Below are 19500 nucleotides of genomic sequence, written 5' to 3' on the forward strand. Positions count from 1 at the left end.
GTGTGTGTGTGTGTGTGTGTGTGTGTGTGTGTGTGTGTGTGTGTGTGTGTGTGTGTTATGTTATTATTCATTTTAATCCTGTTTTTTTTTTTTTTTTTTATTTGTTTGTTCGAAAGGAAAATCCACATTCTTAGCATAGATCTGACCAAACACGTTTTGAAGAATACGAACTCGAAATCTTTGTATTACACCGCACGAACGGTATTATTATTACATACTACTGTAACTTCGAACGGTAAATCCTCGTGGTACACTCTTTACGGACGGCCCATACGAGTTTTTATGTATAAATTTTTAACAATTATATATTTGTGTAAAATTTTTAAAAAATTACTATTATTGATATTTGCAGTCCATACAGTTGTGTACGGTAAGTAAAGATTTTTATGAAGATATTTGTAACTTGAAAACTTGACCAGGAAGGTGCTCAACTGCGGGACCTGAAAACATGAAAAACAAAAAAAAAAAATCATAATTTTTATCCGATAATATGATAAACAGCAGGTATAAATATGACTAAAATTGAACAACACGAAATAGGTGTTCACGTCATTCATGGGGTTACTACTAGATAAATAGAAACATGATTTTTAAAGAAAACCATCCTGCAGGACAGAACGGATCGGATTTTATAGGTATTAACAATGTACGAAATTCCAGAAAACGGAGTGTTAATAGCATAATTATCAATATTGTTTGAGTATTTGAATAAAATTGGTTTTCCAAAATGGGATGGGTAGAAGAAGCTTGGAATGTTTTAGTGGAAGTAAACATTTGAACAGTCAATATGCATCGTTAATAGTTAGCAAGAAATAAACGAAATATAAATCAAGTGTGATTCTGTTCCAGAGGATTCAACGGTAAAGTTGAACAAGTCATAGAGCGTACGACGATCGGGGCAGGTATATTGTGTTCAAAAGCTACCTAACCTTGAGTACACATCGTAATATAGGTAAGGTAAAAGACTCCGGGACAGCGTACGCAACTCGTACAAATAATAATAATAATAATAATAATAATAATAATAATAGTAATTATAATAATAGTAAAATCGTTTCCGAGCCGTTTTACCGTTAACTCGCGCGACAGAACTCCGTCGACCTTAATGACCGTTATTGTCCGCTGAGACAATATTATACGTTCGTATTATTATCATTACTGCAATGCGTCGTACGGATCGACCACGTGGATGCACGAAACGTCGAATGTCGCTTCGGCGCGCAAGTAGGTATGTACCTATTATACCTATTACCACATGCACGCGTGTGTCGTCGTCAGCGACGGATATTAAATCCGGATCGGAGATCCCACGAATCCGGGCTGTCGGTAAATTTAAAATCCAAAACACGGACTTGCTGGTGTTAATATCCGAATTTAAACACCGCGGCGTTCTGTATTCCGATTTGAAAATCGATTGATTACACAAAACACGCGTGTTCGTCAAAACCTTGTTCCGAGTCATGGATACGAATTAATGATTCGTCAAAATCTCGTTTTCCGAGATTCGGATTCCGAGTGAAATCCGGATTTTCGAACTTCGACGGGTCCGGATTTTTACCGTCACCGGAGGTCGTTCGACGAAATAAAACCGTCGTTCGCGTGTCGCGCGAGCGCGTCGAATGTTTCGCAGCAACAGCGATCCGCCGCGACTTCGGTCCGACACCGTCGGACGGCTTCCGGTACGCCGACCCCCGACGACCGATGCGCGTTGGTGTACGTGCACGTAAATGTCTTTTTCTCTCTCTCTCTCTCTCTCTCTCTCTCGCGCGCGCGCGCGCGCGCGAACGCCCGGAGTCTGGTTTTTCTTTTCGTCCACGTTTTATTTCTCATTTTACTCGGTAACGTTTGGTTTTTTTTTTTTTTAATTAAAGCGCCTAAAAGAAAACGGAGCGGGGGAAAACAATTAATAACGAAAAAAAACTACCCGCGCGTCCGGGACCAGTCGTCGTACCTCCACCGCGAAACCGTCCGCTTTCCCGGTCGTAACGTAAACCCCGGGCACGTACGCGCGAGAATCGGACACGGCCGACGGCCATCGGGAAAATCTACGCGCGACCGCCGCCGCACGTTCGAGCGGTGCGCGCGACCGAGGCGGGCGGGGGACGGCGACACGGAACGCGCGCGCTCGCCACACGCGTCTTCTCGGTTCAGTGTGCGTCACGTGTCTGGTCCGCGCGGTCATGCGTTCCGTTCCCTTTGCGCTGCGCAGCCTTTGAGCGGCCCGTTCGGTGTTTTTTTTTTTTTTATTCGGAAAAACGCGCGCGCCCGCTTCGGCACGTGTCTCGTCGTCCGCGGATATTATGCGAACGTCGTGCGAGTGACCGCACAGCGAACACACGTATTTTATTACACCCGGGCACCGGACACCGCGTCATGGACGAGGAAACAGCTTTGGTCTTGGGCGTGCAACTTTTGGCCCTGTGCTGCATCGCGTGCTCTCTGGTGAGTCCACGGGTCTCTGTAACTACGCGCGAAATCGGCGCGACCGCGGATGCACGTCACGACCCAGCGGGTGTGTGCCCCCGACCCTTCGGTAGACTTCGATGCGGCCCCCGCGCGCGCTCTCGTCACTTCCGGATAAAGAGCGGTTTTTTAAATTTTTTTTTCATTTTTCTTTTCGTTTTAATGTTGTATACACATTATTATCAGAGAAAAAAAAAAAAAAAGTGCAATTTTCCACATTCTAGTTTTAAATGAAACGCCTGTAATCATAATACAAATATATAATTATCAGGAAAATGTAAGTTGTCCAGTGTCCGACCGACGATTTATACTCGCTATAATATGTGGCTTCTCAAAAGGTTAGGTTAGGTTAGGTTATAATATATCTCTATATTAAATTCAACCTAAGTATCACGTTGATCAGAAATAATTAAAAAATTTAGATAAAAAAAAAACCTTAATTTGAATTTTTTATACTGACACTGAAAGATGTTTTCTTCCCGTAATAATCGTGTGTTATAGATCCATAAGCGATGAAATATTTTTAACTGGTAAAACCGATGACTACTAGTCACCCGATTGGAATTTATAGTAAAAGATTCTTAAGAAAGACGACTGCAGGGGTGAATCTAGAGGGCTGTTCAGGGAGTCAGTTGACCCACAGTTAATATTTGTTGACAAAATTGGCCTCTTGGAAATTGTTTTCTCTTTTTAGACCTTGATTTGGACTCTTGGACAGATGGCCCATCGAAGTTACTTGAAAAATTAATACCATGTATATTCAAAGTTTAAAATTTATATTTTAAATTATATCGTGTTAGTAGAATGTTAAGTAAATCATATTCTATTCCGTACGTTTGTTGCTCTGATAAAATTAGATTATATTTATTAATCGTAAATAAGTCATTATCGATGGTATCGTTAATTCTAAAATGTAATATAAATATACTTATACACTTTTATAAGCATATTTTTTTTTTTTTTTTTTTTTTTTTTACAATGTATTAATTTCTAATTGAGTTTCATCCCTAATAAATGACCTCTTGAAATGGCTTGACCCACAGTTCCCCGACTCTGGATCCTCCCCTGGACGACTGGCTTTATTTTTTACCTATTTAGAGACCATGACATTCAAAAGAGTGAGAAACCATGAAACAGTTTTCGTAATCATCGATGAAAGATGTTTACGTTTTATCGGATAACGTTAAGCCATTTAAAAATAGCCCACTCTTAGTTAAACTCGTAACTTAAATGATCTACGATTTGGTCGTAATACAGATTTATACCGACTAAAGGAGCACTCGTCTTCAACAGAGGTAATGGGTGCAAATTTCATATTTCTAATGTCCAAAGGAGTGAGCTCGGCCTGCAATATTACCCTATTCTTTCCGCAATGTGTATCTCTATTTAATTTTAGGCAATTTAAACCATGATTTATGTTTAATACAGTGCGCATTTTTTTCTTTTACTGCAACTTCCATTGGTCCTTGTACTTGTTCTATGCATTTTACAGCTTCTTCTACGAATCCTAAACTTTGAACTAAAGTCATTTTTCTTGTCGAAAATATCGAAATATGGAAATATCGTCCATAGATTAAATTCAATAATTGGTATTATTTTGTTTACGTACTTTTAGAAACATGGAAAGTTTTCTGTATTGAATTATAAATAAATGGTAAATGAACAAATTGTCGAAATATCTAGGAAAAAATGTAATTTAATGAGAAATATGTAAAAATATGTAAAATAAAATATAGTTCATTGCATTGGAAATCGCTTGAAACGAATTAATCATTTACCTAAATTAATTTATTAAGTCACAGTAAAAATATGTATTTTTATATAAATCCAAACCCTACTCATAATGATCATAATGAACGGCTTGTAGTCGGCACAGGGTCACTGTGAATTCTGGCTTTATAATGTTGTCAGTTAATTTTCTCACCTCAATTATTGAAGATATGTACTGTATAATATATCTATATGTATATATACATACATGCATATGTTATATTTTTTATGCATTGCAAATTTCAAATTTCATGTTTCATGAATTTATTTAAACATTTTAAAACGTGTTTAGTAGCACTTGAATAAAGATTTAGATTTAAACGATTAATCTAAACATTGATCAATGGTTCGGTCAGTACTAGCTTATCACCTTGATCGAGTTTCAATTCGAGCACTCAATGCTACAGTTCGATAACAGTCCTAATCCCAAACAATACAAAAAACATATTATATCCTCGAAAGTTTGATGTTTGTATTGCGTACACTATATTTTAATGATACGTTGGGTGGAATTTCAATTGGCAAAAAGATTCGTTTGCGGCCAACAAAACTAAAATATTTTTTTCCGATAAAAGAACATATTGATAAGAAGAAACAGTACTGAGTATAAAATGTCTCATGTCTATCAACGGCTATCATGAAATAAATAACGCGTTAAAGAAAATATGATGTGCAATTGCAGTTGCAACTGCACATCTCAGTGTGAAGAAGATGTTTGAATTAGTAATTAACTATTAAATATATTATATAAATGCAGTAAAAAAGATTAAGACTGTCGCAATATGATTTGCAAAAAAAAAAAATAGTTACATTTTACATACAACAAAAACTGATCACATCTTGATGAATTATCCTTACATTAATTTTATAAATCACGGAATACGTTAGTGTTAATTAGGTTGGTAATATTTTTTTAAAATAATGATAAAAAGGTATCAGCCGAAAAATAGTATATATGTGCTATAGATGTTTTTTAATGGTATTATCTATCGTGTTCGAATAATAGGTAAATATATTTATAAGTCTGTGTACAAATTAATTAGTCGAAATGTTTACCTAAAATATTGGTGAATGCCATTTATTTGAAAATACATTTGTTTTAGTGTATGTGAGTGAAATGCATTTTGAAGGTCTCCTTTTATATGTTTGATCATGTTTTAATCCTGGAAATTCGGTTTGTTCGTAAAAATAACTACGAACCCAAATAACATAGTGTTAACACAAATTTTAGATTTTTCATGATTATCAAACGGTTAGTTGAAAAATATTTGTAATATTAACCCAATTATTGTCTGCAGTGCACTTCAACTTAATTATTGTAATATAATACTATATTATTTGTTATGAAAAAATCTATATATATTAATATGTAGATAATTATATATTTGAGTATCACGATTGACATAGTTTTCGTAAATTAAAATAATAACTATACATGGTTAGTTTTAAGTAATAATTATAAATTATTCGACAAGAATCTAGGTTTACAAAGTTTATTTGTTGTGTTCATACTTAAAAATGTTTAACTAGTCGATAGTATGCGATTAAATGTGAAGTTTAAGAGACCTTAAATTTTCATTCTTTTTAACCAATAATTCGTTCAAGTCGATTATCAAGTTAGCAGTGATTTTTGTACTACAAGATGGATATTGGCATTTGTAATTTATCATCTAATTAGTGGTGGAGCATGAGGTTAAGAAATGATTGATGACCAAACTATTCAATACTTTTATTATATGTCGTGAGACACATATATCAAATGGATCGTACATAAAAAAATATACGATATTGAATAATTGCAGTTTTTCGTGTAGCGATGGATCATCGTGGACGTATTTAAAAATAACATATCATACCCTGAGATATTATTTGTTTTCAAACCGTTTATGTTTTTAAACGTTAACCGATAAAAAACAAAAATGATAACGCTTCCATTAATTTCGCTATGTAATATAATTACGAAAATAATTCGAGAATAACAATAAATATTATTTTTGTCTAATTATCATATTAATTATATCACATGTAATACAATTTCTTTGTCACGTTTTTCACATTTTTGGTACGATGACAATGTTAGCGATCACATTGTAGTAATTTTACGTTCTTGTAATAGCACACTAAAACGACCGTACCACGAGAACATAATCGTATCATAAATAATAAAATATAAATTTTTTAACGGATTTCAACTTATACATACAACAATCGAAGTTTGTACCGTTGCTGTTTCATTTTATTATTCATAAAAGGAAAAAAATCAGAACAAACTGACTACGCGATGGTATTATGTCGTACGCGCAATCTATTTCCCAAGTCTTTGAAACGTCTCAAACCGATTATCTTTCACGTGACGTGTCGCCCGCGATGGATTTCCCATAAAATTAATATTTTCGTTAGTTTATCTTATGGTACTTTGAGTATTTCTTTTTACTAGTTTTTATAAATCATCTGGACCCTTTGCCACCTATACTAATGTCTTCCACTCTTCTCTGTTATGTGTACGATTACATTTTCACTTCACTTTGATTTCAAATAAATTATTTATCTTATTATTACTTCCAATCACATCGTTGTTTCGGCCGATAAGTATATCGTTCACGAGTTCTGTTTTAACTATGTACTATTTTCGGCTCACCAAACGTAGGCCGCCTATACTTCAATCTTGCACTACGTATGAATCGAGCTACATGTTTCGTTTCTGGCACATCTGTTTTAGTTGTTCGTTTGTCCTTCGCTGCCAAACTTGAGTTTACAACGGTCTTAACACTGTTTTCTCTCAACAACATTTAATCTATTTTCATCCCCCGCTGTTGTAGCCCGTGCAGACACTACAGTCATACGACACAACCGCAGCTCCGAGATACGTGAAATACGAGTATAGACTTTCTTTGGTTTTATTCGACAACATTTCTGACTTGAACAGGTATATGATAACATGACCAAGTAACCTTTATTATAGATACACACCTAGTAATACAATATTAGACTGGATAGTCTAACGAAATAATTGGACTCGATTGATTAACTATTGGCGAATTCGCGACGTAAATGAACACGTTCACTCCATCCCGCCGCATGGCAGGTATAATAATTGTAGGTAGGTGTAACCGCGTTTCGTACGGATTTATTTTTTCTAGTCGTGACCGACTACTCGAGGGGACGCGAACGCATTATACCATCGTTAATGATATACGTAAACATATATACATTATACGTACTTACAAAAAAGCACGCTACCTTATGAAACTGGTTGTGTACATGCGAACGGAGAGCGTTTACGTGCAATAATATTATTCGATAATACACCCGCTTGCTCGGTCACCGTGTTATTGAAATGTAATATATGTTCGCCTGACGGTTTACGTAACCGTATTTACCGCGGTTGTCTTCGCCGCAGGACCTAGTCGCACCCGTACGATATCCAATGTAAGTAAATGGTATATTTATACTGTACATATTTGTACTCAATGACGCACAGAGTAGTGGAAATGGATATTGAGGGTTACGTCTCTTCAATTTTTTTTTTTTTTTTGTTCAAGATAACTCATCGAAATAAAATATGTCCGATGTTTTTTTTTTTTTTTTAAATACATCTTATTATCAGTTACCGCTCGCCACTCGTACTAAACTACTAAATGTATTATTCAAATTGACTGGGACCATTTTCCTCCGCTATAAAATCAAATTTAAAATAAATTACAATACATAATATTACAATTTTTAAATGTTTTCACTTATTAAACGATTTATCGAAGGGATTCGAGGACCAATTGGACCATAATCTGCCTTAAAAATACCTTGCTCACGTCTCTATATCGTCTCTATACCCGTGTATTTGTATCGTAACGTTTTTTACATTATTTCCGCCAACCCGGCCGAGGAGATTTTCGTAAATTTTTGTGGAAACGAACTGATCATGTAATATGATCATGAAAATTGTTGTAATAACTGTGCATCGTTTCGCGACAAATATTATACACTTAATTATGCATGTTTGCATTGTGAATCAGGGTGAATATAACTATATGTCTAGATGTGTATTAATATATGTAATCAAAAAAAAAAAAAATTTGCTATAAAACATAATTAGTACCTCAGGATCTGGCCAACTTGCGGATAATATTTTTCCGTCCGGTATACAATATAATTTCCATGAGCAATGTCCATGCAGTGTCATCGTTGAAATGATCATTACTTTTTTATTTTTATTGATAACCTTATTAAAACACAACGTACACTTTCTAAACGGCATAATATCTTATAAATCGTGAAAAAACGGAGGAAAGAAAAAAAAAATAGAAAATATTGTGAGATGACAGCTCAAACTGATCATGTATATACGCATAAAAATATATTTTCAACCGGTGTGTGACTAAATGTATACAAATTATGTATCTAATCGGACATAACTCCGGCGATGCGCGTAAAATATAATATACGAGTAAATATTTCGTGTTATTAATGGTTTAAGAAACCTTGGAAAAAATATTAACTTTTTTTTTCCACGATGGAATTAAAAACACGTAATCCGTAATAATGAATACATTATTTTTATCACGACGCGAGACTCCCAAACAAGTTAATCTGATGTGCGCATATACAAACGTTTTGATCTTCGATTTCACTGACTTTCCAATGGCCGAAACGTAGAAGTACAGTACCTACTACAATATGTCATTAATAACTCCGAGAAAATCACGTAGGTATAAGCATAGTATTGTTAAAAATATCTTCAGATTCAGACCTGTCATCATTGCTGTATTGCCATGAAATTGATTAGATCGTTTTAAGTTTAAATAATTAATTATTTAATTCTTGTATAGTTGTTAGAATAAAATAATTTAATTAAATAATAATCTTAATTTAGATAAAAAATAAATTTCTCGTGAAATTCAAATAACAAAATAATTACTAAATTCATGACGCATAATAACTGATTTTTATTGATAATTTATAGTGTTTTAATTAGTATCTAAAACACAAATTTTTTTCTTACGATTAATATCAAAGACGTTTTCAAGATATTCTTAGTGTAAAATAAATAAGTCATTATTATTTTATAAAATCGATACAATATTTAAGAAACATTTAAACATTATGCGATCAAAATTATTATTGCATTTGCAATAACATTGCATTAATTGCATTAACATTATGCGTTATTATTCGTTTAAAAATGATTTCATAATTGACTACTTACTTATTCGACATGTATTTGTTCAACAAAACACATCAGATATATTATCAAATCTAATCAGTTCCTTCTATTTTTAACACATACTAATTCGATTCGTTTAATTGTTTAGCAGTGTTGAAATATTCAGTAAATATTTTTCAAATATATTAATTATATTTACTTAAGGTCATGAAAAATCTCTTTTTGCGATTATAATTTATTGAGTTTATTACGTCATGTCCATATACCATTCGTAAATAATTACACATGTGTATTCGCATATATTTTGGTCTTAAGTCAATTCGAATATAATTTATGCTAATGGCATTTTTTATCGATATTTGTATATGTTGGAACTGAAACCAAATAAAAGTTATCGATGCCAAGAAAACATGTTCCAAAGAATTTTTCGCGTAAAATCATTAAGTATCATAGCGAAATGGAATTTGTGAGGGTATTCTTAAATCATGGTAACTATATTACGCGGTATGTTATGTGTACTAAAACATTAGTGTATTTTATAACAATATAACGCGTTCTGATAAGCAAAATTGTACGTTATAGTGTATTAGTGTGCAACAGAACGTTTTTTTTTTTGTCAAGAACAAAAGATAACTATTGATTTTATGAAAAAAAAATTAAAAAAAAAAAAAACCATTTTAGGTTGGTAATTATTACAACAATTGGCTTATTAAGTTTAATTCCATAGAATATTTGAAGTGTGAAAATGTATATAATGCGTACATGTATAAAATAAATTGACTGGTATAATAATGGTTACAAAATACAAGAATTGTTGTTACCTCTTTTAATTTGTCTCATCTATTTACTCACAATGGTTAAATAACTGCTGAAAATTGGCGTATAGCTGAAAATAAATGATTGACGTTTGAAATTACATATAATTCTTATGCGTTACATTGTTATTATGTAGTTAAAATCGTTGGCATGATTGTTAAAATAAAATACTAAAGGTACTTAAATTGATTTTATTGTATTAACATTAAACCATAATTATGATTAATGGAATGTAATCAAATCTCTATTTCGCAATACCACAACGTCTATACTCGAAAAAAACCTAATGTAGAAACTAAAACTTCCTTAGTTTACTATATACTTTAATTAATGTATGTACATCAAATCTGATACCTGATGCATGAAATGCAGATACTTGGATTATATAAATATAAAATATAATAAATATAATAATATAATAAAATATACAAGATACTACTAAAATACGATAAATGTTAATGTATCTAATAATTGTATTAATTTCTTTTAGAAATTTGAACGAAATTCTTACAAAATTAGATAAATACAGTTGTAATTACATTTATATAGATGAAATCATAATCGCAATCTATTGGCGTTCTCGGAGTGAGCATTGTATAAACCGTTCAAAATATTATACGCCTCGGTGAAAATTTGCTAATGATGTAAAATAAAAACAAGACTTGTGGAAGGAATGAAAATTCTCAAAAGGTAATTTAAAACGGTTCGTCGATCAAGGTATATCTAATAAGAAATCTTTTAACGAGGGATTTGACTTGCAATATGAAATTATAAACGGGTCCGAAGAAATGCGGTAGGAAAATACTAGGTACAACGACCACCGTCGTTAACGCGTCGTTAACACTAGCTCGTATTGTAACTGGACGAAACAATGAAAACATTATGTGCTGCACTCCTGTGTATATAATATTAACCGGTGACAACTGCGTATTTCTTCGCCTTGTTGGAGCAATTTTTTTAACGTTGCAGTACAGGTAAATACAATTCGAACAGTGTTTTGACGAGAGTACACGTGCATAATTTGTTATAAGGCACATCGTAGGCGTATTTTGAGATTAGACATATTAACGGTTCATTTTTTGATTCGATCTGATTATGAACCGTATGCACGATATTATGTATCATTAATTATTTATTTACAATATGGTCATAGTCATCATATCCACAGTGTTAAAAAAACAAAAAATAAAAATAAATATAATATCAATAGCGTAAATAACCTAGTTGACTAGAAATATCTTATTTCAATACATAAACAAAAAAAAAATAAATAAATAAAAACAAACTAATCATTATAATATATTGTAATATACCTGTTTTTGACGATAAAATATTTTTGCTTTCTCTCTATTTCATATGGTTTCAGGCTAAACAAATAAATTATTAATAAAACGTGATCGAAAAATATGCTCGATTCTGTCGATAATATTTTTTTTCATTTTTTGAATTTGAATATTATTTCAAATACTTTTTCAATGTATTTCAGTGTTTACATAAAATACATTGGATAACTGTAGTGTTTCAGTATTAAGTACCTACTCCAATTACTTTTCCAAAAATATTTTTTTCACTTAATCAAAATATACTTACTAAATGTATTATTCACCATCCTGTAATATAATTCATCGTATAACAACATAATATATTACGCGTTTTCGAGAAGACTTCGACCGAAAGGTCCGCTAAAAAACTTGTTCTGTGGTTGAAAAAAAAACGATAACGAAAGATATAAGTACAATTTCTACGAATTAAAACCGATTATCTTTTACCGATTGGATCTGCGCACATATAATTTTTACATTCATGCTCGTAAATGAGCAGCGAGACTGTTACATGTGTAAGTTACCGACCGCGGCCGATCGACTTTCATCTTTCTACTACAAGTACGTAATATTACGTATAATCCGTATAATTCGGTGAACTTGATTTGCAAAGCGATCGAAACTAATATAAAATTATTACATTACGATTTCTTTAATTAAAAACAGGTAGAAAGCGTGTTATGGTCGATCCTCGTAAAAATGGGCTTCATCATGAACTCTCAAATTTCGAAAATATCTTCATCGCAAATAAGGACTCATCGCCTTGGTGTAAATATCTGAATTATAGTTCGGGTGACTCACGTGGGCTCTGTGGATTTAAACTCTAAAATTTAGAGTCTAAATCAATATTTGTCAAATGGACAATATGTAAATGTTTTCCTCGCAAACGAAAAAGCTCGGTTTGGAACTATTAGGGCATATGGTTGGTCAACATATGAGTTTGGCCCACCTATAAATTTCTTATAGTATATTTCGCAAACGGCTAACCCGTTGATTTAACTGTGAAAATCGACCAGAAAACTCTTGAAAATAACTAACATATATTGTATTAGGTTTAAAATCGATTCGTTATGAGATAGTCGTTGGATCGAATTCACGTACGTGTGGTTTGTGGATGTGTCCGGCGAACTCGGTTTATAATAATGTGTGCAATTACGGGGCACCTCTTCTACACGTCGATATAAACGCCGTCGAGTGCGGTTTTCACCGGACTTACACGTGAATTAGAAGTTCTGTGCGGGCACGGAAGGACGGTGCGTTACGCATCACTCGGAAGTATGTAGTCGTGCGCGTTATACTTGGGCAGATCGTTTGTGGTTTTAACAAAACCGCAGTTCGTAGCGTTGTATAAGCTCATGTCTGGGCCATCTGCAGTTACCTAACCACGCGCATCCATCGAGTGCGCTCCGTCGTCCAAGCTATGAAAATAATTATATCTTAAATGCATGTTATACGTATGGCACGGCAGCGGAAAGCGAAAAGCGATTATACTTGCGGCAACAGGACCGTATATAGATTGAGACTCGGTTAATTTTAATTCCTCTCTCATTTTTAATCCGGCTCACCTGCAGCGCATAAACGCACCTTATAAGCGAATGTCCTAGATGAAAAGCGTTCGAATTTTTCGACCGACTCGTAGATAAATCACGTGTTTCGGTAGATTTAAATGTAGCTTTGAGGATTTCAGAATTTCAGAAATCGATGACTAGAATGTTTACGCGTGTTCTTTCGTGTGCAGTAAAAACGTAAATAAAATTGTTATAATTGTTTTCTATGATCGTATAATACTTATGATATGTTTTTTATTTGTGTAAATTATTAGAGATGAAAATAACAAAATAAATAATAATTTCGGAAAAGGTAGTTATAATATAATTACAAAAAGACTCAACAGAGTCAACATTAAATAAGGAAACCTGGACGTCATTATTCTAATGGTTGGCGACTCTATACTATAATTTATTTTTTGATAAGAAGTATAAAACACATTAGTAGATCTTTCATGATTTCCAATATTTTCCTGTTTAACAAGACGGAAATTCGGTATTATGTATTTAATGAATAAATATCGAGACACTGTTATAATCTACAAAACAGACCTATATTGCTTATATGTCTTATGTAAGCTTCCACACCGGAACCGAATAAAAATGGAAAAAAATTGTATTTCATTCATTGCGATATAAAATATAATATTGTTATTGGAGCAGACTGGACGACATGTCTATTATACTACTCTAACACGTGTCATTATGGCGAAACGCAATCTCGCAGCAAAAACAAGATATGAATTACTCGTTTTTCACCGTATCCTGTACGGTCGACCACCCAAATATTATTTATTTGTTATGTATATGTGCATATAACTACAATGCCACTAAATCGATTGCATACCATATTGTCTTAATATTGACAAGAAAATACCAACGGATCTCTAAAATTGTAGCAAGTCGTGGTTCGGTGGGAATTTACGTGGGCCAAATCGCGACACTTATCAAAAAAGAATTAAAATAATGATATTATGACGTTATGTGTGATGTAATTTTCCAAAATTTAATATAATAGAATTTAATAAAACCGACTTGTATTTGTCGAGACATTCCACAAAATAAATCATATTTTTTACATTTTGTTCTTAAACGGTGTGGCAGCAATAGGATGTCTAATGCGTGTTTCAGAAAAATATTAAAATAACAAAAAAAAAAAAAAAAACTGTCAACATAATACGACATAATACGACTCTAACAAAAAACAAATAAAATTTTTTTTTTAAATCAAAATATATTTTATTCAGTTGTTAGTACGTGGTTTAATTTCCGCCGCGATTCTATGGAGGTCAATGCAAATGCATTTTACTACATTAACTATTTTATTTTACTATCAATCGCATTTTATTATTAATATTACATTGACTCAATTATTTTTTATCTATTTATTTTTTATTTCCACATCGTAAAAGAATGACTGGTTTTTTTCCATCCAAGTAACGTGAGAAATATTAGTCAATTAAATAGGTTACGGTTTTATTTGTTTTACATTTTGTGCGAATAACCTAATATGACGTAGTATTGATTAAAAAATAATAATAATTTAGAGACCTTGAGCTTATTATACTCTGAAATTGGACAGAGTAAATTTTTCGAGTTTCGAGCTTAACAACTCAGGGAATACAATATCTACTGCTGTAACATTTTGAAAAACTCGAAGAAAAACCTATTCTAGATTTTGTAATTCAGATAATAATATCTGGTGAGATATGTAATAAAATGGTCCACAATTGCTTAAATTAATCACTTCAAATGACGTAATATAATTTTTTTTTTTTTAAACAAAAAAAATACATTTTCTCATTATACTTTCTTATTATAAAAATAATTTTATTGAAATTTACAATCCATACATACATTCTACAATATGTAAATGTTTTAATAAGATATTTACAACTTCAAGATTAAACCAATATGATGCACAGTTGCGAAACCTGAAATTACTCGATTTTATCTGGTTTATTAACTCAAACAGTTCCTTGACCAATTCCGTTTCAGACATCTGTTACTGGTAGGATGACACCGAATCTAAAAAAATAAATAAAAATATTATGCGTTTGATAAGACTTACAATTTTAATTCTTGAAAAAACAGCTCGCGTCCTGCAAATATAATTCAATGCTATAAGCCTAATCGGCTCTTCAGAAAGTCATCGCACGTGTCAAATGTAACAGATTATCGTTTTGCATAAACAGCAGTATGTAACGGTCATTGTCGGTTCCACCGTCAAAAGTATTATATAGTAATCACAAGCAGTAGCAAAGCTGCATAGTCTTGGTGCAGTGAGTAAAATAGGCCTTCTAACTAATATTATTTTTATGTTAAAATTAAAAAGTATAAACATTAAATTGTTTTTTAAATGTTAATACTTATTATGAAAAGATAAATGAAAATAATTAACAAATAGTTAACTGATATACAAAGTAAAATGTGTACAATTTTCAAAGTATGATTTGGAAATATTTAATGTTAAATACATTGATATTGTCAATTATTTTAAGGAAGTATAGTCGAATAGTTTCAGAAATGTCCAAAGCCCCTTGTTCTTTGGGGTTTCGATGCACTGCCCCATTTTTCTCTATGATATCTACGCCACTGATCGCAAGCTTACCAGAAACGACAAGGCCGAATGATGTAGAAGGTTTGCCTGTGAACATTTATAGAACAAACGGTGATCAGGGGTTTATTTTCCTTTTAGCATTACCACCTTTGTCTTAGCAGATACTAATGGAACTAGATTATAATATCATCAATACCCACGGTATCTTGTTCCAGAAGTATTTACTAAGATGGCGCTGGTTTTGATAAAAAGAAAACAACCTGCTATACAGAGTTCCCCCCCCCCCCCGGAATTTCAACAGATTTAGGAAAAAAAAGTATTTTTAAATACAATTTAAGTTTAATATATACATTTTTCAGGGTTATTTTTATAATCCATTGTCAATCTATCAAGTGTTATAAAATGAATTATTACCAAAATCATTATCTTGTGAAATAAATATATTTAAAATACGTGGTGGTAAAAATATTGAACCCCCAACGAAAAAAATGTCTAGGCACGCCCCTGCCACTGTGCATAACCCAACCCATAACAATATTCGTAAACATAATAGTTGTCTCTCGTGTCCGGTCCTGTATATCTTAGTCTGTGAATGCGATAATGATAATAATGTAACACCGCGGTCCGAGTGATAATGGACGAATGCGTGCGCGAAACGTGCGGTAGACGTGTAATATTATAGCAATATCAGCAGTGCGATGTTGGGCGCACAAATGCAGTGATTGTGAGTAGGCTCGTGGGGCAACTCGACTCCCTCGAGCGAATTCCCGAATCGTTCTTTCGGATTCCGAAATCAACACGTTCGTCTACGCACAATCGTCACGGTCGACTGAAACAGTATTCGGTCCAACGCAGTAAATGTTTTCGGTGTAAATCGATTTTCCATCATCATTCGAAGATGGTTCGTGCACGCGTATATATCGGAATCCGGTTATCGGATTCGAATCGGGTCAACTTTTGGACACTGAAAGTATAATATTCCGCCAATACCGAATAGAACAATTGCTTTGGACGCAAGAACGCATATTTTCCGTATGCGATTTGTTGTAGCACTCCGTATCTAAACAGACTTATACGAGAACGTATATGACGTATAATATTAGCGATCAAAAGTTCATTTTTTTTCTTTCCGTTTAACTTTCACCTTGAAACAGTGGTGCTCCTTGATTGATCGATTTTTTTTTATTTTACGAGCTAATTATTGAATTATAATGTACGTTATGCTAAGAGATATTTAAGGTTATAAAAATGAACGGAAGTTTACGGTTCTAAAATGAATACTGTATTTATTTTTGTCATGGTCATTCGTCTACAGAATACGGCTGTATAAATATTTTAGGAACACAAGAGAATGTTCCGTCATAAAACTAACATTTGTTATATCGACCATTACTATAATATCATAATATTTCAAAATAAAATGAAGAATGTGCCAAGTCAGCTTATTCTTTTTTTATTTTAAAATATTTCATTGTATTTATAGCTTATTCTTTTTCAGTTACAGATTGCAATAAAATTATTTGTCTGTTCTTATAAATTTCAAATCATAATACACATAAATAATTAATACATACATACAATTATATAACTTTTGATGTCATATATCAATCATCCGGATTTTTGCTTATCCGGACCACTCTTGACATTGTCTGAATAATCGGAGTTCTACTGTAGATCGAAATTCCGTTATCACAGTTCGTTATTTTTATACATTGGTCTGAAATGTGAAAATTGAATGTTTGAATCTTATACTGAGTAGAGTTTTTATATCAGTTTGATGTACTTGTTAAATCGTTATTTTCTATAATTACCACACCGTGAATCCCTAAAGGAGAATGGCTCTGTGCCCTCATCACTACTCATCCACTGCAGGTTAGGCTATCACGTTCTAAAAGTAAATGTCATTTATTCGACACTATTATTAATAATTTAGTGTTGTAGGTAAAAACGTAGTAAAAAAAAACAATTATGAATGGATTCAAATTTCGATTTACTTCAATTTGGTAAATTTTGAAAGTTGAAAAAACATTTCGCACAAAAATTGTTTGAAAAAAAAATGTATTCGAAGAAAAAAAAAATTTAGCGTTAACTAGTAAACTATGAAATAAGTTAAATAAGCGTACTATTATTTTTTCGATACCGTAATACAATGTTACTTTATTAATCTAATTTTTATAAAATTTAACACATTTTTCCCAAAACCACAGTTTACCATACATATACCCTGTTCGTACACACATACATATATATATATATATAAATGTATATGTATGAGTGCGCCTTCCCCGCCCGTGAAAATATTTTCGGATCCCTCCCGCGCCCACCACCAAACACACGGGCGTGGAAGAAGGGACCCCTGTACGATAACGGTATGAAAGTCTAACGGGTGACGTGACGTCGTTGTTTCAGGTGCTGTACTTGTTGCGGAAGATGAGCAGGAAGACCGTGTACGCGGCCCCGTCGCTGCGGTCCGTGTTGGTCACGTCGTGCGAGACGTGCGTGGGGCTGCAGCTGTGCGACAGGCTCGCGGCCGCCGGGTTCCGCGTGTTCGCCGGCCACAAGCCGGACGCGGCGGCCGAGGCGGCGTCCGACTGCGGCCCGTCGTCCGGCCGGTCGTCCGAGGCCTGCGCGCTGCTCCGGTACCGCGTCAAGCAGCGCGAGTCGGCCGCCACCGACGTGGAACGCGCGCCCGGCGGCGTGGTGTTCGTGCCGCTGGACGTGACGCGCGAGGACTCGCTGCACGAGGCCGTGGTCACCGTCAAGAGGCATCTGCCAGCCGGCGAAGACGGTCAGTAGCCTGCGCGCGTCATATCCGTTCGCTTACGCGCTTGGTGTACGAGCACGCGCGTGCGTTTCGCCGCAAGGGACGTTGCCAATCGAACGACAGTTGTTATATTCGTATAAGGATCGCGTAGGAATCCTCGAATAAAACTTCGAGATTTACATTCAAAAACTCCGAATGCGTCCTCGGACCTGATCGAAAAATTCGGGATTTTTAAATCGTTCAACAGGCGCAAAAATAAACTTTCGTATTTTCGTTGAATGGACTATGTAACGCCAATCGCTCCTGTGACAGCAGTGAAAATCGCTCTGAAATCTTTAGGAAACAGCGAACCTCAGCTCTGTACATGAATGTTGCCCGCCGAGTAAAAAGGAATTAGTCCGTTTTAAGGATTTTTTTTTTTTTTACTTTAATTGTATGTTACTACTAATAATACTTAATACTTAATTACTACTAATACTACTAATAATAGTGATGGTAAAAAAAAAATTTTCTTCAAAGGAATAAATCAATCGCATGATTGGAATCAAGTCAAAATAAACACTTTCCATAAGGGTTAAGTCACTGGATTTATTATAGGTTAGAACATTAATAAAATATTTTAATTTTCAAACATGCAGTGTTTTGAAAATTAATTTAAAAACAACATCTAACATATTGATGAATAATTTTAACTTTTGAATATTGTAGATGTTTTTTTTTTTGTGTTCTCAACAAAAAAGCATTTTTGTACTTATATTCCTTTTTATCCGAGCACTGTCCATATAATTATAGACGTATAAGATATGTTAATTTCAATTTTTGTTGCTTGGGTGTATGCTGCGATGTACATGCACGTCGCCGCCAGTCAGACCCTTAATCGCAATACAATGTGTGTCGTGAATCTATAGATTTCATCGCCTTCCTGTACACTCATTCCGACATCACGACTTTCACGAAATGTTTTTTTTTCTCCCGAGTACATAACTCATGTTTTGTTATTTTGAAAGATATCTGCTAAAACTAAAAAATCACTAAAAAAATAACCGGTCGATCGGTTTTTCAGTGCTATTTTACCCACGATGTCGAGTTTGACACTA

General features: G+C 33.7%; 3 protein-coding genes across 3 annotated transcripts in view; all 3 read left to right on the forward strand.

Annotated features, from left to right (window-relative positions):
- Positions 1 to 928, forward strand: part of LOC112689392 — a 3016-nt gene extending 2088 nt beyond the window's left edge. The window contains exons 3-5 of the mRNA XM_025563086.1: positions 117 to 284; positions 353 to 370; positions 850 to 928. Of these exons, the coding sequence (XP_025418871.1) occupies positions 117 to 284; positions 353 to 370; positions 850 to 928 (265 nt within the window). The remainder of the gene's footprint in view (positions 1 to 116; positions 285 to 352; positions 371 to 849) is intronic.
- LOC112689425 overlaps positions 1 to 19500 on the forward strand; it is a 139201-nt gene that overhangs the window by 12623 nt on the left and 107078 nt on the right. The window lies entirely within an intron of this gene.
- LOC112689424 (D-beta-hydroxybutyrate dehydrogenase, mitochondrial-like) overlaps positions 1774 to 19500 on the forward strand; it is a gene marked incomplete at its 5' end in the record, with an annotated part of 31943 nt that continues 14216 nt past the window's right edge. Inside the window, 2 exon segments of the mRNA XM_025563134.1 lie at positions 1774 to 2442; positions 18049 to 18427. Of these exon segments, the coding sequence (XP_025418919.1) occupies positions 2374 to 2442; positions 18049 to 18427 (448 nt within the window).

Source organism: Sipha flava, unplaced genomic scaffold (genome assembly GCF_003268045.1).
Source record: "Sipha flava isolate LNK unplaced genomic scaffold, YSA_version1 43_pilon_pilon, whole genome shotgun sequence".
NCBI classification, from domain to species: domain Eukaryota; kingdom Metazoa; phylum Arthropoda; class Insecta; order Hemiptera; family Aphididae; genus Sipha; species Sipha flava.